The sequence below is a fragment of the Pongo abelii genome, chromosome 21 (assembly GCF_028885655.2).
Source record: "Pongo abelii isolate AG06213 chromosome 21, NHGRI_mPonAbe1-v2.0_pri, whole genome shotgun sequence".
In the NCBI taxonomy this organism is placed as follows: domain Eukaryota; kingdom Metazoa; phylum Chordata; class Mammalia; order Primates; family Hominidae; genus Pongo; species Pongo abelii.
This window is the reverse complement of record NC_072006.2, coordinates 31,931,310-31,947,616: the sequence shown is the minus strand read 5'-3', so window position 1 is coordinate 31,947,616 and position 16,307 is coordinate 31,931,310. Positions and strand designations below refer to the sequence as shown.

The 16,307-nt window shown below is 42.2% G+C and overlaps 1 protein-coding gene across 2 annotated transcripts in view; it reads left to right on the top strand.

Moving 5' to 3' along the window:
- Window positions 1-865: 865 nt before the first annotated feature.
- ATRN (attractin) overlaps window positions 866-16,307 on the top strand; it is a 172,210-nt gene continuing 156,768 nt past the window's right edge. The window contains exon 1 of one of the 2 annotated variants that reach the window (XM_024238861.3): window positions 866-1,407. In XM_024238861.3, coding sequence (XP_024094629.1) covers window positions 1,001-1,407 — 407 coding nt within the window. In that variant the 5' untranslated portion in view covers window positions 866-1,000. The remainder of the gene's footprint in view (window positions 1,408-16,307) is intronic. The other variant, XM_024238860.3, reaches the window with a different exon arrangement.

Genomic DNA, 16,307 nt, shown 5'->3' with positions numbered 1-16,307 from the left:
CACTCTTCAGAGAAGATGGTTGGAGGGCAAATTGTGGGGAGCAAGGTAACTCCAAACTTTTACAGAATTAAAGATAGGGGGTCTGGTCAGCTACAGTCCATGTTACCAAGAGGCCTGGCTGTGTGTCTTCATTCAGTCTATTAGGCATTTACTGAGCACAGCCTACATGCCAGGTTCTTCATTTTTTGACACAGGGTCTTGTGTTGCCCAGGCTGTAGTGCAGTGCTGCGACTGCAGCTCACTGCAGCCTTGACCTCTCCAGGCTCAAGCGATCCTCCTACCTCAGCCTCTGGAGTAGCTGGGGCTACAGGCACTCACCACCATGCTAGGCTAATTTTTGTATTTTTAGCAGAGACAGTGTCTCACCCCGTTGGCCAGGCTGGTCTCGGATCTCAGAGCTCAAGTGATCCGCCTGCCTCGGTTTCCCAAAGTGCTGGGATTACAGGAGTGAGCCTCCGCGCCCGGCCTATGCCAGGTTCTACATGTGTTCTTTCTTGACTCTTGTGTTACAGAGGCTCGAAAGAAGCCTGGCTTCTACAGTACCGCACCCAGCACCACGCTGCGACGCAGCCTCCTGTGCCCTTTCCGTCCGGCAACTGGAGTTAGGGCAGAGCGCCGGGTCTCTAGGAGGGCAACACTCAACGCGGTCGGCTCCTAGGCATCCAGTGGGGCTGCAACCCCGCCGCCGCGGGCGAAAGGCGAAGGGAGAAAACTAGAGCTTTCGCCCGCGGGGACAGCGCAGACGGGATTCAGCTTCTTCTAGGGTCCAAGTCAGAAGACTGCTCCCGGCGCCGCGCCCGCCGGAGACCGCTGTCTGCGCCCCCGCACGCACGCACTCGTGCACGCGCGCGCTGGCCCCGCCCACTGTTCCGCTGTGGTCCCCTTGTGGACTGCACGAGCCACCGTCCGCACAGCCCCGCCCCGCACGGCCAGGCGAAGCGGAGCCGGCCGTGCGGTGTGTGTGTATGTGTTCGCGGGGCGCCGTCTCAGCCCCGGGAAGATGGTGGCTGCAGCGGCGGCGACTGAGGCAAGGCTGAGGAGGAGGACGGCAGCGACGGCAGCGCTCGCGGGCAGGAGCGGCGGGCCGCACCGGGACTGGGACGTGACCAGGGCTGGGAGGCCGGGGCTGGGGGCCGGGCTGCGCCTCCCGCGGCTGCTGTCTCAGCCGCTGCGGCCACGGCTGCTGCTGCTGCTGTTGTTGCTCTCGCCGCCGCTGCTGCTGCTGCTGCCCTGCGAGGCCGAGGCCGCGGCGGCGGCGGCGGCGGTGTCGGGCTCAGCCGCAGCCGAGGCCAAGGAATGTGACCGGCCCTGTGTCAACGGCGGTCGCTGCAACCCTGGCACCGGCCAGTGCGTCTGCCCCGCGGGCTGGGTGGGCGAGCAATGCCAGCACTGCGGGGGCCGCTTCAGGTGAGTGGCGGGTGGTGTGGGAGAGTCGGGCCCAACCAGAGGCTGGGGCTGAGGGGCGTTCGAGACAGCTCCAGGCTAGAGGGAGATGCTGGACAGAAAGTGGAGAGGGTAGGGCCGCCCTATGGGGTTTGAGGGCCATTTGCTTCCGGGGAGATCATCGTCTCTGGCCTGGGGTCTTCCTCTGTTGGAAGGTGAAAAGGTGTGGGGCAAGGGTGGGGGCACCCCGACGGTATTTGGGTGCTTGGGTTAGATTGGAAGAATGCTGAGGGACCCAAAGAGCATCAAAGCCGATCGCTCTAAAACTCGGCCTGTTTCAGCTAAACGAGGTATCCAAGGAAAGGTGAACTAGCCAGGTTTGCTTGAACACTTCCTTTTAACATCCACATGTGCCCTAGGACCCGATGAGTTCCCCGATGCATTGGAGATGTGGGGTGCTCTGAAGAAACAGGGCCCTGGAAATGCTTTGTTGGCTGGAGATAAAAGGGAAAGGGTAGCATTGTAAGATATTAGGGATAGAAGGACCAGTGGTCCTTCTAAAGGAAAGTGAGGAAACTAGTCTTTTGGCAAAAGCTCACTGGAGGTGGCAAATTGGAACAGGGTCTGTGGTGAAGAGGGAATGGAAGGAAATTCTTGTTTGCCTTGGTTTCTGGACAATATGAAGTTCTGAATTGGCCTGGTTTGGGGCAGTTCCTCTTGGAGAAATCAATAAATTAATTAGCAGTTATCGTTATTTGCTTCAGTTGTGCAATGATTTTCCAGGTAATACAGACAAATAGATTAGCCAGACTTTAGCCTTGTCCACAGGGAGTTTGGAATATAGCAAGAGAAAGATAATGTACGCACATAACCCTAGTCATAAGGGTTACAGAGTCATTCACTCCTTTGACAGGTATTTAGTTTACTGAACACATGTCTGATGTGGGGGAGTAGGGAAATGTGAACAAGACAGACAGGGTCTGCTCTCATCGATCTTGACATTCTAGTGGGAGCAACAGGCACTTAACAAGTAAATAAATGAGAGAAATGAACATGGTAATTTCAGGTAATGGTAAATGCTCTCAAGAAAATAAAAACAGCGTGGTCAGATAGAGAATTATAACCGGTGGTGACTCTTGGAGAAGGTTCTCATTTGAAGTGACATTTGATCTGAGACCTGAATGAGGCAACAGGGAACTTGTGGGAATTCAGGGATGGAGAGGTTGTGGCTAGCTGGAGGGATGCAAGGAGGACTTTGAGGAGGCGGTAACATTGGATTTGAGCACGTAAGGTTAAGTAGGATTTGGAAATGTGGAGCTGGAAAAAAATTACAGATGGAAAGAAGGGTGCAAACAAAGTTGTGGAGGCTGGAAAGTAAAGTTTTGCTGCTGCCTATGTGGAGGAGAGTTGTGAGAGAGGAGTTTGGAATAGCAAAATTGTAGACTTAGGTAATGTTAGGTCTTCTAAGGAACTCAGAGAACGTTGAACAGATGAGCTCTTTAGTTTTATGGATGGAGAAACCAAGTGACTTCAGGACCACTGCTGCAGTGAAGCTGCTTTTGTAACTTAGGGTGTTCTGATTTATGAATTCCATTAATCTACATGTATTTGTTGAGGGCTCCTATGTTTTAGGTTGTGAGATACAGTGGTATAAAAGACAGGCACAGTCCTGCTCTTATGTAGCTCACATTCCAGCTTGGGAGTAAAAAAATCCAACAAAAATTTTATTCTAATTTTGTTCAAGGCTGTGGTGGTAAAGAGCAGGAGACAAACAGAGGACTTGACTTAGTTTAGGGGTAAGGTAAGTCACTGAGGAAGCGATGTGAAGTCTGAGGGGTGAGATGGTACTACCTACGTGAGGGGTGGGGTGCTGAGGGGCCAGCAGGTACAGAGGCTTGGGGTTGAAGGGGATGATGGCAGCCTGGATGGAAGGCCAGGTGGCAGGAGCAGAGAGAGCAAAGGGGAGCTTGGCAAGACTGGAGAGAAAGGCAGAAGCCAGGCCAAGTGGAGATCTGTGGGTTGGATTGAGAATTTTGACCTTTAGCCCAAGAGCTGTGAAATGGCGTAGTTCACTCCTATTTTTATGACATTATAGGCTTTTAGATTGGAGACAGAATACAAATGGCCTTGAAGGTGAGGTCAGGGCATTTTCAATTTGAGAAGCTTCCAAGATCAGGTCAATGGATGGTTGAGTCAGATGAGGATCCTTCAAGTTCTGAAAACCTGGGACACTGTGGTAGGCAGTGGGGACTCACAGTGTGGGAAGGGGACTTCATAGCAAGATCAATCTGTAATGTTCAGAGTAGGTAGACTCACTTTGGGCATGAGAGATAGTGGGCAGCTAGGTGGGATCTGTTGGCATGGGTCAGAGCAGTGGTAATGAGAGCTTGTAGAGGTGAAATGGACAAGTCTTCCGTGTAAACTGGTTTGCTCTTGGAAAGGTAGGGGATGGTGAGGGAAAGAAAACTAGATTCTATCTTGGGTGATTGAGAGGACAGTGATACCATTAACAGACACAGGGACACAAGAGCAGGTGTTAGACATTTAATTGCATGCATGCTGAGTTTGGGGTGCTCTCAGAGTACACGCCTGGCAGATGTTAAGTTTGGAGTCATCGACCTATGAGGGAGATTGCCAGGGAGCTCTCTCTGAGAGTCCACATGGAAAGCCCAGAGGATTGGAGAAGAGCTACTTGTTGCAGGGAACAGGCAGTCCTGACACTGGTTGTCTCAAATGGTGTCACGGGTGAGTGAAGGGACTTCCCTGCTTATTGTGGACATTCCCTTTGAGCTGATTCTAGGTGATGTCAGTGCTGTTTCCTGGGTAGACAATTATGACTTTGGTCCTGATGATACCATTATATTTTGTGGGCTTTGGGATTTTGCATTTTTAAAAATGAAAGTAGGAGGAACTTATGACTCTGGTCTTTTAAAAAAACTCAGTAGGCCGGGCGCGGTAGCTCACGCCTGTAATCCCAGCACTTTGGGAGGCCGAGGCGGCGTTCACGAGGTCAGGAGATCGAGACCATCCTGGCTAACGTGGTGAAACCCCGTCTCCACTAAAAATACAAAAAATGAGCCGGGCGTGGTGGCGGACGCCTGTAGTCCCAGCTATTCGGGAGGCTGAGGCAGGAGAATGGCGTGAACCCCGGAGGCAGAGGTTGCAGTGAGCCGAGATCGCACCACTGCACTCCAGCCTGGGCGACAGAGCGAGACTCCGTCTCAAAACAACAACAACAAAACTCAATAAAATTTTAGTCGAGGCTGGGCGCGGTGGCTCATACCTGTAATCCCAGCACTTTGGGAGGCTAAGGCGGGCAGATCAAGAGGTTAGGAGTTGAGACGAGCCTGGCCAACATAGTGAAACTCCATCTCTACTAAAAATACAAAAAATTACCTGGGCGTGGTGGCGGGCGCCTGTAATCCCAGCTACTCGGGAGGCTGAGGCAGGAGAATCGCTTGAACCTGGGAAGCGGAGGTTGCAGAGAGCCGAGATTGCGCCATTGCACTCCAGACCAGGCGATGGTGTGAGACTCCATCTCAAAAAAAAAAAAAAAAAAATTTAGTCGAAGTATTCTTTTGGGGGTAAGAGTGAAATGTTGGTTTTGATTGCAGTGGTTTGTATCTTGATTTAACTTACAAACCTCTTTGTTTTTAAAAGACATTAAATGAATACCTTTCTGATTTAGAATGGCATCAAGTTGGAGTGTTTTTTGAGCTTTTTAGTCCTGTAAATCCTGTGTTACAATTGCTGTTATAGGATTTTTTCATTAATTGAAGGGAACATAGGCTAACGAGGAGTGGATTTCCCTAAGGTTATCGCTGAGTGCATACTGTGTGCCACAGAGCATTTTCATGTACATTGTATTATTTAATCCTCAGGACAACTCTGAGGGTGTTATATAAAATTTAGATTATTGAATTATTGTAGTTAGTAACATTTTTTGTAAATAAAAAATGACATAGAAATGACTGATTTTAAAGGATAAGTTAAAGGATGTCAGTTTAATAAAAATACCTATAGAATCTTTGGTGTGTGATTTCTAAGGCAGTACCACTTTCATTCATTCTTATGTGAATCTTCATAATTCAGTGATCATTTTTTTCTACTTGTAAATTAAGCTCATTTTTGAATTTAATATTCATTCAATTCTTTTAAGTTCCTACTGTAGAAAATGTTTGGGAGAATTGAATAGAATAATCTGGTGAATTGGATTGAGCCTGATAATGTTAAGATGTACCTTCTGTAGAAAAAAAAGAAAGGAACTAAGCATTTATCAGACATCTGTTTTGTGCCCAGCACATACAGTAATAATAGTAGTGGCTGGGTGTGGTAGCTCCCAACACTTTGGGAGGCAGAGGCAGAAGGATCACTTGAGCCCAGGAGTTTGAGACCAACCTGGGCAACAAAGTGAGAGCTCCTCACTACCAAAAAAAAAAAGTTAGCTGGGTGTGTTGGCATGTGCCTGTGGTCCCAGCTACATGGGAGGCTGATGCAGGAGGATTGCTTGAGCCCAGGAGGTTGAGGCTGCAGTGAGCCATAATCATGCCACTGCATTCCATCCTGGGCAACAAAGCGAGACCCTTGTCTCGAAAAAAAAAAAAAAATGTATGTATGTGTATATATATATATATATAGTGCCAGCTGCTTATTAGGAATAACTCCCTTTTAGTCCTTAGAGTGAAGTTATTCCCATTTCACAGTTGAGTAAACTTGGATGTACTGAATAACGTGTCCAAGGTCACAGAAGTTGTGTAAAATTGAGATTTGAACTCAGGGTTGTCTAATGCCCAAACCTGTGTTCTTTTTATTATACCATTTGGCGTCTCATTTTTTTCTGAGTCCAGTCACTCTTTATGGACGTTCTTTGAAGGACTGACCTAATTCCAACAAACGCTTTGAGAAACGAAGGAAAATAGATTTTTACAATAGGAAAGCTAACATTTTAAAAATCTTAAATTCACTTCAATCTCTCTGGCTGACGATCTGAGGACATAAATACCTTTTTAACTAGTGAAATGAAAATTCTTGCCTGGGCGCAGTGGCTCACGCCTGTAATCCCAGCACTTTGGGAGGCTGAGGCGGGCGGATCGCCTGAGGTCAGGAGTTCGAGACTAGCCTGACCAACATGGTGAAACCCCGTCTCCACTAAAAATTCAAAAAATTAGCCAGGTATGGTGGCGAGCGCCTGTAATCCCAGCTACTCAGGAGACTGAGGCAGGAGAATCACTCAAATCCAGGAGGCAGAGGTTGCAGTGAGCCGAGATTGAGCCATTGCACTCCAGCCTGGACAACAAAAGCAAAACTCTGTCTCAAAAGAAAGAAAGAAAGAAAATTCTCAAAAATAAAATGTGAAGAAGTAAAAAGTTAAAACATTTTTTTCTTATAGTAATTACTAAGTGATGTTAACCTCAAGCCCTAAATTTATGTTCACAAGTCCAATTTAGGCTTATCTGTTTTCCCTAGTACAATGTAAGTTCCGTGAGGGCAGGGGCCTGGAGCATAGTGAGCAGTAAATATCTGTTGAATGAAGGAATTCAATTCTGTAATTTACTTCTTATGACTTTTAAAAAAGTCATCTTTACCCACATGACTGCCGTATATGTCTTCTGTCCTTACATTGCTCCTGAACTTCTCTGTCTTCCACTGTTTGGTGGGCATCTTTGCTGGGATGTTTTATTGTCACCTCATACTGAATCATGTATAACACCAAACTTCTATCCTCATTGAAAAAAATAGTCTTTTTCTTTGTACTTCCTTATTTGTTTTAGCTAAATCCAAATTTAGCTAACCAAAGGTCAAAACTTAGGAGTAATCTTTGGCTCTTTCTACCTGTTTCTTTTTTCTGCTCTCACACTGTATAAATTTGTTTCTTTCCATTTCTTTTGCCATTCTAATGTACCTAAGCCTTCACCTCATTGCTGACCTGCTTCTGTTGCACTTTTACTGTTTTCTTACACCTGCAGAGTCTGTTTCACACTTTGTCGTATCAGTCTTCTAAAAACATGTGTCTCTATGCACACGTATGTTTGTTGCAGCACTATTCACAATAGCAAAGACTTGGAACCAACCAAAATGCCCATCAGTGGTAGACTGGATAAAGAAAATGTGGCACATATACACCATGGAATATTGTGCAGTCATAAAAAAGGGTGAGTTCATGTTCTTTGCAGGGACATGGATGAAGCTGGAAACCATCATTCTTAGCAAACTAACACAGAAACAGAAAACCAAACACCTCATGTTCTCACTTGTAAGTGGGAGCAGGGAGGGGAACATCACACACTGGAGCTGTCCGGGGATGGGGGGATAGGGGAGGGACAGCATTAGGAGAAATAGCTAATGTAGAGTATGGGTTGATAGGTGCAGCAAACCACCATGGCACGTGTATGTCTATGTAACAAATCTGCATGTTCTGCACATATATCCCAGAACTTAAAGTGTAATAAAAAACAAAAACATGTGTCCCTTATTTTGCTTCTTTTATTACCTCTAATAAATATCCTCAGCAGAAGGATCCCATTCCTTTCACATCCTTTTTTTCCTAACCAGATCTTTTTCCTAACCAAACTACTTCGTAGTTTTTCTGTGTTTGCTAAATTCAGCACCTCCCTCCTCACTGCTCCCCCATTCTTTCTTTTCATCTCTACTTACCAAGGCCCACCTTCAGTTCTCTATAATCTATAATAGTTAGTTCTCCCAAATCATACCTTTTTTTTTTTTTTTTTTTTTTTTTTTTGAGAGACAGGGTCTTGTTCTGTCATCCAGGCTGGAGGGCAGTGCTCCTGGGCTCAAGTGATCCTCCCACCTCAGCCTTCCAAGTGGCTGGGACCACAGGCCAGTGTGCCCAGCCAATTTTTAAATTTTTTGTAGCGATGAGGTCTCACTATGTTGCCCAGGCCAGTCTGGAACTCCTGTCCCCAAGAGATCATCTTGCCTTGACCTCCCAAAGTGCTGGGATTACAGGCATGAGCCACTGCATCTGACCTCTATTATCTTCTTTTGAAATGAGTCATCTGCCAATTCACTTCATAAATATCTGCTGAATATTATGTGTTAGGTACTGTGCCCTTCCTTGAGGATATGAAGGTGTGTAAGAATCAGGCCTTGCTTTCCCCTCAGAGAACTTATAGCTATGAAGGGAAGACAGCTACGTGCACAGCAATTAGAATTTCATAATAAAAATACAGGCAATATGTGGTGCTGGACTAAGATGTCATCGACTAACTCTTTTGGGAGTTCTGGTGGAAGACATCACAGAAGAGAGGACATTTGGGCAGGTCTGAGAGGTTTAGTGTGAGTAGATCATTGGGGGAGAAAGGCATTCCAGAAGGAATGAAGAGTTGATGTGCAAAGGCAAAGAATTATGGATTATCATACTTAGTGTATTAATTTCCAAGGGCTGTTACAGTGAAGTGCCACAAACTCATGGCATAAAACAACAGAAATTTATTTTTTCATAGTTCTGGGGACTAGAAGCCTGAAATCAAGGTGCTGGCAGGGCCACGATCTCTCTGAAGACTCTCAGGGAGGATCTGTTCCATGCCTTTCTCTTCGCTTCTGGAGTTGCCAGCAGTCCTTGGCATTTTGGCTTGTAGATGCATCACTTCAGCCTCTGCCTCCGTCCCTTCAGTCTCACGTGATACTCTCTCTCCCTTTGTGTCTCTGTCTTTTCTCTTAAGGGTACCAGTCATAGTGGATGTACGAGTATGATATCATCGTAACTTTGTTGCATCTGCCAAGACCCTGTTCCCAAATAAGGTCACATTCACAGGGACCCAGGGTTAGGACTTTGACATACCTTTTTGGGGAACACAGTCCAACCCACAGCACCTGGAGAACTGAATGTGTACATGCATGTTGTTGGAACATAACTTGTGAGGGGTGTAATGGAAGGAAGGGGGTGAGATTGTAAGGTTATAATGGCCTCTTTTTGTCCCTTCCCAACAATCTCCAGCTTCCGGGTTTATGCTTGACCTAGGATAAGCCCTCAGGGCATTCCAGTTTCTGGCCGTGCTGATTGTTTTGAAATGGGCTTATGATTGATTTTAATGGACTCAATCAGAGTGAATCTCAGGACTTTTGTCGGAGATCCCTTTCCTCTGTGGGCGTTTAGAAGGATATGTGTTGCCTTCTTTTCTGTGTGGTGAGGCCATAATGCCTAGAACTGTTAGAGTTAGCATTGCTGCTGTAAGGAATTCACCTCAGGTCAGAACAACTCCCAGAAGATGGAGAATGGCAGAGAAATGGAGCTGGAGACCTGATAACTTTCTGAATCTCTGGATCAAAACTTGCCTGAAGGTGTAATTTTTGGTTTGTGAAATACCGCAGTCCACGTTTTTCTTAAGCCGGTTAGAGTTGGATTTCCTTCCACTTACGGTAGAACAATTCCTAACATACAGAGGGAGGGAGGGAGGTAGAGTCAGCTGACTAGGGTTAGTCAGTTAGGGCTTCTGTAACAAATTACCATAGACTTTACCTCTATGAAAGGTTCCCAAAATGGGAAGATGCTTTTTATTTACCACAGTATAGAGGACAGGTATGTACATAGGAGAAAAAGGAGAGTGTGTTTATGATCAAAACAGTTTTGATCATATAAATGTGATTAAGTGATTTAATACATTTGTAGGATATTTTTATCTTAAGAAATACAGAAGTGAGTACCTAGTGTTATGGTTGAACAGAAATCTTACACTAGTTTTTCTTTTTAATACAATCATATTTCCAAAACTGAAATGAAACTATAGTTGTACTTTTTGAAATACTTGTGTCTGGAAGTTGATTGGCCATTAACTTACTATGAAACTTATTTCCCACTTAAATAGTACTGTACTATTTTCTGTGAATTCCCAATGCATTTTGGCAAGTGACTTCCATCTATATACTATACACTATTCTCATCTTTCATTTCATTACTTTATTCCTTCCATTTTCCCTTTTCTTTCTATACTTTCAAACTGCTCTGTTAGTATTAACGTGACTTCCTTCTTATGATGGCTTTCTTATATTTGTCTTGCTTTTTTTCCACGTTTCATTTTCTTTATGTCATATCTCTTTAACTGCTTTTCTTTTGTCACTGAGACCATGGTTCGATATCCTTTCAATTAAAACATTAAAAAAGTTTTTTTTCTTTTTCTGCTAGTGGATTGATCTTCGAGTGTTTGAAACAGGGGCTTACCCTGTCACCCGTGCTGAAGTGCAGTGGTGCAATCGCTGCTCACTGCAGCCTTGACCACCTTGAGCCTCTGGGCTCAAGTGCCTCCCACCTCAGCCTCTTGAGTAGCTAGAACTGTGGGTGTGCACCACCATGCCTGGCTAATTTTTTAATTTTGTAGAGACGAGGTCTCACTATGTCGCCCAGGCTGATCTCGAACTCCTGGGTTCAAGCAATCCTCTCATCTTGGCCTGTCAAAGTGCTGGGATTACAGATGAGAGCCACCATGCTTGGACCCTTTAAATTTTTAATTCTTAAGTTTTCAGTTTTTTTCAGTTTACGTTTTGGGTGGACTTCAGTTCTAGCTGTTTATTTACGTGCTTACCTATTGAGAATTTTCTGTTTTTCACTTAGAGAAGTTAATTTTAGTAATGGGTGAATTTCCTTTTTTTTTTTTTTAGAATTTGACATTAAAAGTATACAATTATTAAATGAATGAATTTTCCAATTAATTTCTCTTGGTCCTTTTTGTATTCTAAGAATTTTTTGATTGGTTTATTAATAAGCCAGTAAACATTAGGGGCTGGAATTCTGTCAGTTGCTGTTAAGAGTCACAAAAGTAACCTCCCTTGACCTGTGTTCTCTAAATTTTTAAATTCACAGATCCTTTCACAAAAATGTATAATCTTATGGACTCTCATAGGAATTAAAAAATAATAATCTTTTAAAAAATGTATCCTGTTTTTGAGGTAATTTTAAATAAAGTAAAAGTAGTTTGTTAATAAAGATTATAATGTATATTTTAAATATAATTTGTAATGATATTCAAAGGAAAATTTGACCTTACTCTATTTAAAACGTGGTGCATATATTGTTTCATGTACTTTAATTATGTAAGGAAAAGCATGAATTGTAGACAAAAAAAAGACATTAAATTTTGGGATAAAATGTATATTAAAATAGAGATTGAATTTAACTGTGTTTTGTGCTATTAAAAATAGTTTTCCTGTCCTAATGTTTGATATTCATAAATATGTGCTTTCACAATTATTTTTTAGAATTTTTTTGCATGTTTTGATACTGAATGATAAAATGATAGCGATTTTCAGCTATTTGTAAGCATTTCTCTGCAAATAGCACATTTCCTGTTTGGATAGTTTTTCTCTAAATTGAATGAAAAGGCCAACCTGGCTATAATTGTCACTCAGTTTTCCCTTTTGAACACTGTTTTTGAAGTATTGGAGGTATCAAGGATTTTGATCAGATGGTTTGGCAAAGATGATCTTGAGACAGATCTGCAGAATTAGATTCATTTTATGCCTTCTCATAACTTATATATAAATATCATTGTGTCTTATGCTTCTCTTTTGATAGATGCCATGACTGTCTTTTAATGGGAGCAGTATTTGGACAACTCTTTGAGAAACACTGACCAATACTGACAAAATGTATAACTCATTTCTTTAAAGTGATGATATGTTTAGTGCTGGTTCAGTCTCTGAACTAACTATAACTTCCTATTAATATGAAATATTTGAAGCCTATGGAAGAGATGCAAGGAATATCTCTTTGTACTTGTAACCTGGTTTTTCTGAATTTTCTTCATATTAATGTTATTCTAAAAAATAAAATGTTACAGATACTGACCAAGGTCCCCATGTTACCACCCCTTCTTAATCTTGTTCACCATACCCTTTCCCCAGAGGTAACTAGTATGGTGAAGTTGATGTTTATTATTTCTCTTGCATGTTTCTACTCTTATTACAGAGAGTACAGAGAGATATTTCTGCAAACAATATCTTGTTCCCAAAAACATGTAGCATTTTTTAATCTTGAGATAAGATATGCTGGAGATTTATCTGTTGATAAATGTAGTTCTAGCGGATTCATAATTAATATTAATTACAAAAGGATTCCAGTTTACTTACCCATTTTCCTGCTGATGGGCATTTAGAGTTTTCCAACTTTTGCTGTTACAAATAGTACTACAATTACATTCTTTTTTTGTGTGTGACATGGTCTCACTCTATCAACCAGGCTAGAGTGCAGTGATGTAATCACCGCTCACTGCAGCCCTGACCTTCAAGGCTTAGGTGATCCTACCACCTCAGCCTCTGGAATAGCTGAGACTACACATGTGCCACCACACCCAGCTAATTTTTTGTGTTTTTAGTAGAGACCAGGCTTCACTATGTTGCCTGGGCTGATCTTGAACTCCTGGCCTAAGCAGTTTGCCTGCCGGGGGCTCTCAGAGTGCTGGGATTACAGGTGTGAGCCACCATGCCCGGCCCAATTAACATTCTTTACCTATCTCTTTATGCATACATGTGTGATTTTTCTCTAGGGTAGTGATCTTCGGTCTTTTGAAGCACCTCCAAAATAACTGAAATTCTTTTTACTTCCTTGCTTTCAGGTTGACATGCAGTTGACACGTATTATTTTTTTAAAAAAATGAATTTATAGAGTTGAAGAGATACAATTTCTGTATATTATAAATAGAGCTGCCGGAAAAAATCCCCATTATACAGTATTACTTTAAAAATATATATTGAGTAGAATCCAAATTCCATAGCAGTTTAATAACCATTCTTATTTTTAAAAATACATGAGGCCAGGCATGATGACTCACACCATAATCCCAGCACTTTGGGAGGCTGAGGTGAGAGGATTGCTTAAGCCCAGGAGTTTGAGACCAGTCTGGGCAACATAGTGAGACCCCCATCTCTATAAAAACATTTAAAAATTTGCAGGGCATGATAGCACATAACTGTAGTCTTAGCTACTTGGGAAGCTGAAGTGGGAGGGTCACTTGAGTCCAGCAGTTTGAGGCTGCAGTGAGCTAAGATCACACTACTGCATTCTATCCTGGATGACAGAGAGAGACCTTGTCTCTTTAAAAAAAAACAAAAACAAAAAACCAAAACCCATATGTAGTAAATGTTATTATTCTTTTCCTTTATGGCTTGTCCTTTTTGTGTTACATTGTAAAATTCCTTTCCTGTACTGACCTTGTAAATATACTCTTGTATATTTTACTTCCTCAAAATTTAAAATTTTTGCTTTATTCCATTCTGATCTTTTATCCACCTGTAACTTGTTTCTGCGAATGATTTGTTATATTGACCTAATTTAATTATCTTTATATGGAAAGCGGTTGTTGCAGTTCCATTTATAGAACAGTTTTGCCCCTGCTCCCCATTTGAATTGAATTGTGCTGTAATCATTTAAAACTTCAGACTTGACTTGATTGTTCTTAACTCTTGCCTCCTCTAATTTCAACAAAAATCCCTGTTGATATTTTGTTTGGAATTTCACCTGATGTTGAGATAAGCCTGGGGAAATCTGTCATCTTTATAATAGAGGGTCTTTCCATCCTTCACATCCTTCTGGAAAGATGCTTTATATTTCTAGTTATTTAGGTCTCTTATATCTTTTAGTAAATTCTTATAGCTTTTTACAAATGATCTGACACACTTTTATTAGATTTACTACTCAATAGAGAATTTTGTTATTACTAGAAAGTGATTACTATAGTACCTAGGAATGGATTTTAAAATTATTATTATTATTATTGCACTGAGTAATATTTAGCTCATGAGTGTCTGTATTTATCTGGGCACCTCTCTGATGTCTAGGAAACTTATTCACCTGTCTGGATCTAGGCAGGAGGTTGACTGGGCTCAGCTGGTGGGGATGGGGGTGTCACAGCTGTCACATCTCTTTGTACCAGAGGCTGGCTGAGCCTCACCATCATGGTGATGGCAGAAGTGCAAAGGCAGAATTGATTTCCTCTTGTTTTGAATTTGTATATCTATGAATCCTTCCTAAGTTCTTGTAGTACTGGTAGCTTGTGTGTGGATTCTCCTGTTCCCCATGTTGATCGTCATGCTGCTAATAAGTTGTGACAGTTTACTTCTAAACTGTATACACCTTCTTTCTTTTTCTTGTGTAATTAATGAGCTAGTTCATGTTGTTGAATATTATCATTGTAGGACATTGTTGAATGGTCTTGATCCTGACTTTAAAAAGAATCCTATGGAATAGTTCCCTGCACATAGAAGGTGGCCTGTGAGCGTATTGATTTTTGTCTTTTCATCTGTTAATGTGGTAAATTACACTTATATACTTTTTAATTGTAGACTATCTTTGTATTCCTGAGTTGAACCCATTTTGGCCATGATATGTTTTTTAATACAGATTTTTAGATTTGATTTGCCAATACTTTTTTTTGAGTTTTTTTTTTTTTTTTTGAGATGGAGTCTTGCCCTGTCGTCCAGGCTGCAGTGCAATGGTGCGATCTTGGCTCACTGCAACCTCTGCCTCCTGGGTTCAAGCGATTCTCCTGCCTCAGCCTCCCAAGTAGCTGGGATTACAGGTGCCTGCCGCCATGCCTGGCTTATTTTTGTATTTTTAGTAGAGACGGGGTTTCACCATGTTGGTCAGGCTGGGCTCAAACTCCTGACCTCATAATCCTCCTGCCTCGGCCTCCCAAAGTGCTGGGATTACAGGCATGAGCCACTGCGCCCGGCCTGAATTTTTGAACTGTGCTTGTGAGCTTTTCTTTTGGCAAGCATGTCAGATTTTGTCTGTTGTTTTATTTTGTTTTCACCGTTGAATGCTCATATAGCTGGGGCTGGAATTTAAGATTGATCATTGTTTTCTTTGAGCAATTTGAATATTTTTTTCAATGTCTTCTGATTTTTATTACTGATGTTTCAAAGTCAGCTGTCAGTCTAATTCATTCATAGGTAATTTTTTTTCTTTCTCTCTTTTTTAGCTTATTCTGGAAAATTTCAAATAAACAAAAATGGAAAGTATGACAAGTCTGACGTGTCTGTCACCAGCTTCAACATTTGCAACTCATAGTCATTCTTTTTCACTTTTACCACTGCCCCATTCCCATCCCTTCCCCTCCTCCCACCAGCTAGCATAGATTATTTTGAAGCAAATCTCAGGTGCCATTTTGTTTCCTTCTGGTTGTTTTTCTTTTTTCCTTTTTATTTTTATTTTTATTTTTTTGAGACAGAGTCTTGCTCTTTCACCCATGCTGGATTGCAGTGGTGTGATCTTGACTCACTGCAACCTCTGCTTCCCGGGTTCAAGCGATTCTGGTGCCTCACCTTCCTGAGTAGTTGGAATTACAGTTGTGTGCCACTTTTTTATTTTTAATAGATATGGGGTTTCACTGTTGGCCAGGCTGGTCTCGAATTCCTGGCCTCAAGTGATCTGTCCACCTTGGCCTCCCAAAGTGCTGGGATTACAGGTGTGAGCCACCACACCCAACCATTCTGGTTTTTCATAAGTGCTCTTGCTTTTACTCATAGTCTATCTCTCTGTTATTTTTTTCTTTCCCTTTCTCTTTTGGTTGATTGTATTAATGTAGTATTACTATGATGTGCCCAAATGTGGATTTATTTTTATTTTGCTCAGTGTATGTGCATTCTTTATCTGAGGATTCAAGTCTGTTATCATTTCTGGGAAATTCTCAGGTATTATCTTTTTAAAGCTTCTTTTACATTTTATTTGTTATTTTCTCTTAGTATGACTTTTAGACAGACACGTGTTGCCTATTCTTTTTATTCTGTTTACTTTCTACTTCTCATAATTTTTATCTATTTCCCTCTGTTGCATTCAGGATAATTTCCTCAGATCTGTTCTCTAGTTCACAAATTCTCACTTTAACTGTATCTAATTTGTGGTGTAACTTGTTAAATTTTCATTTTCAGTGATTGTATTTTTAATTTCTAGAAGTTTTATCTTTTATTAATAA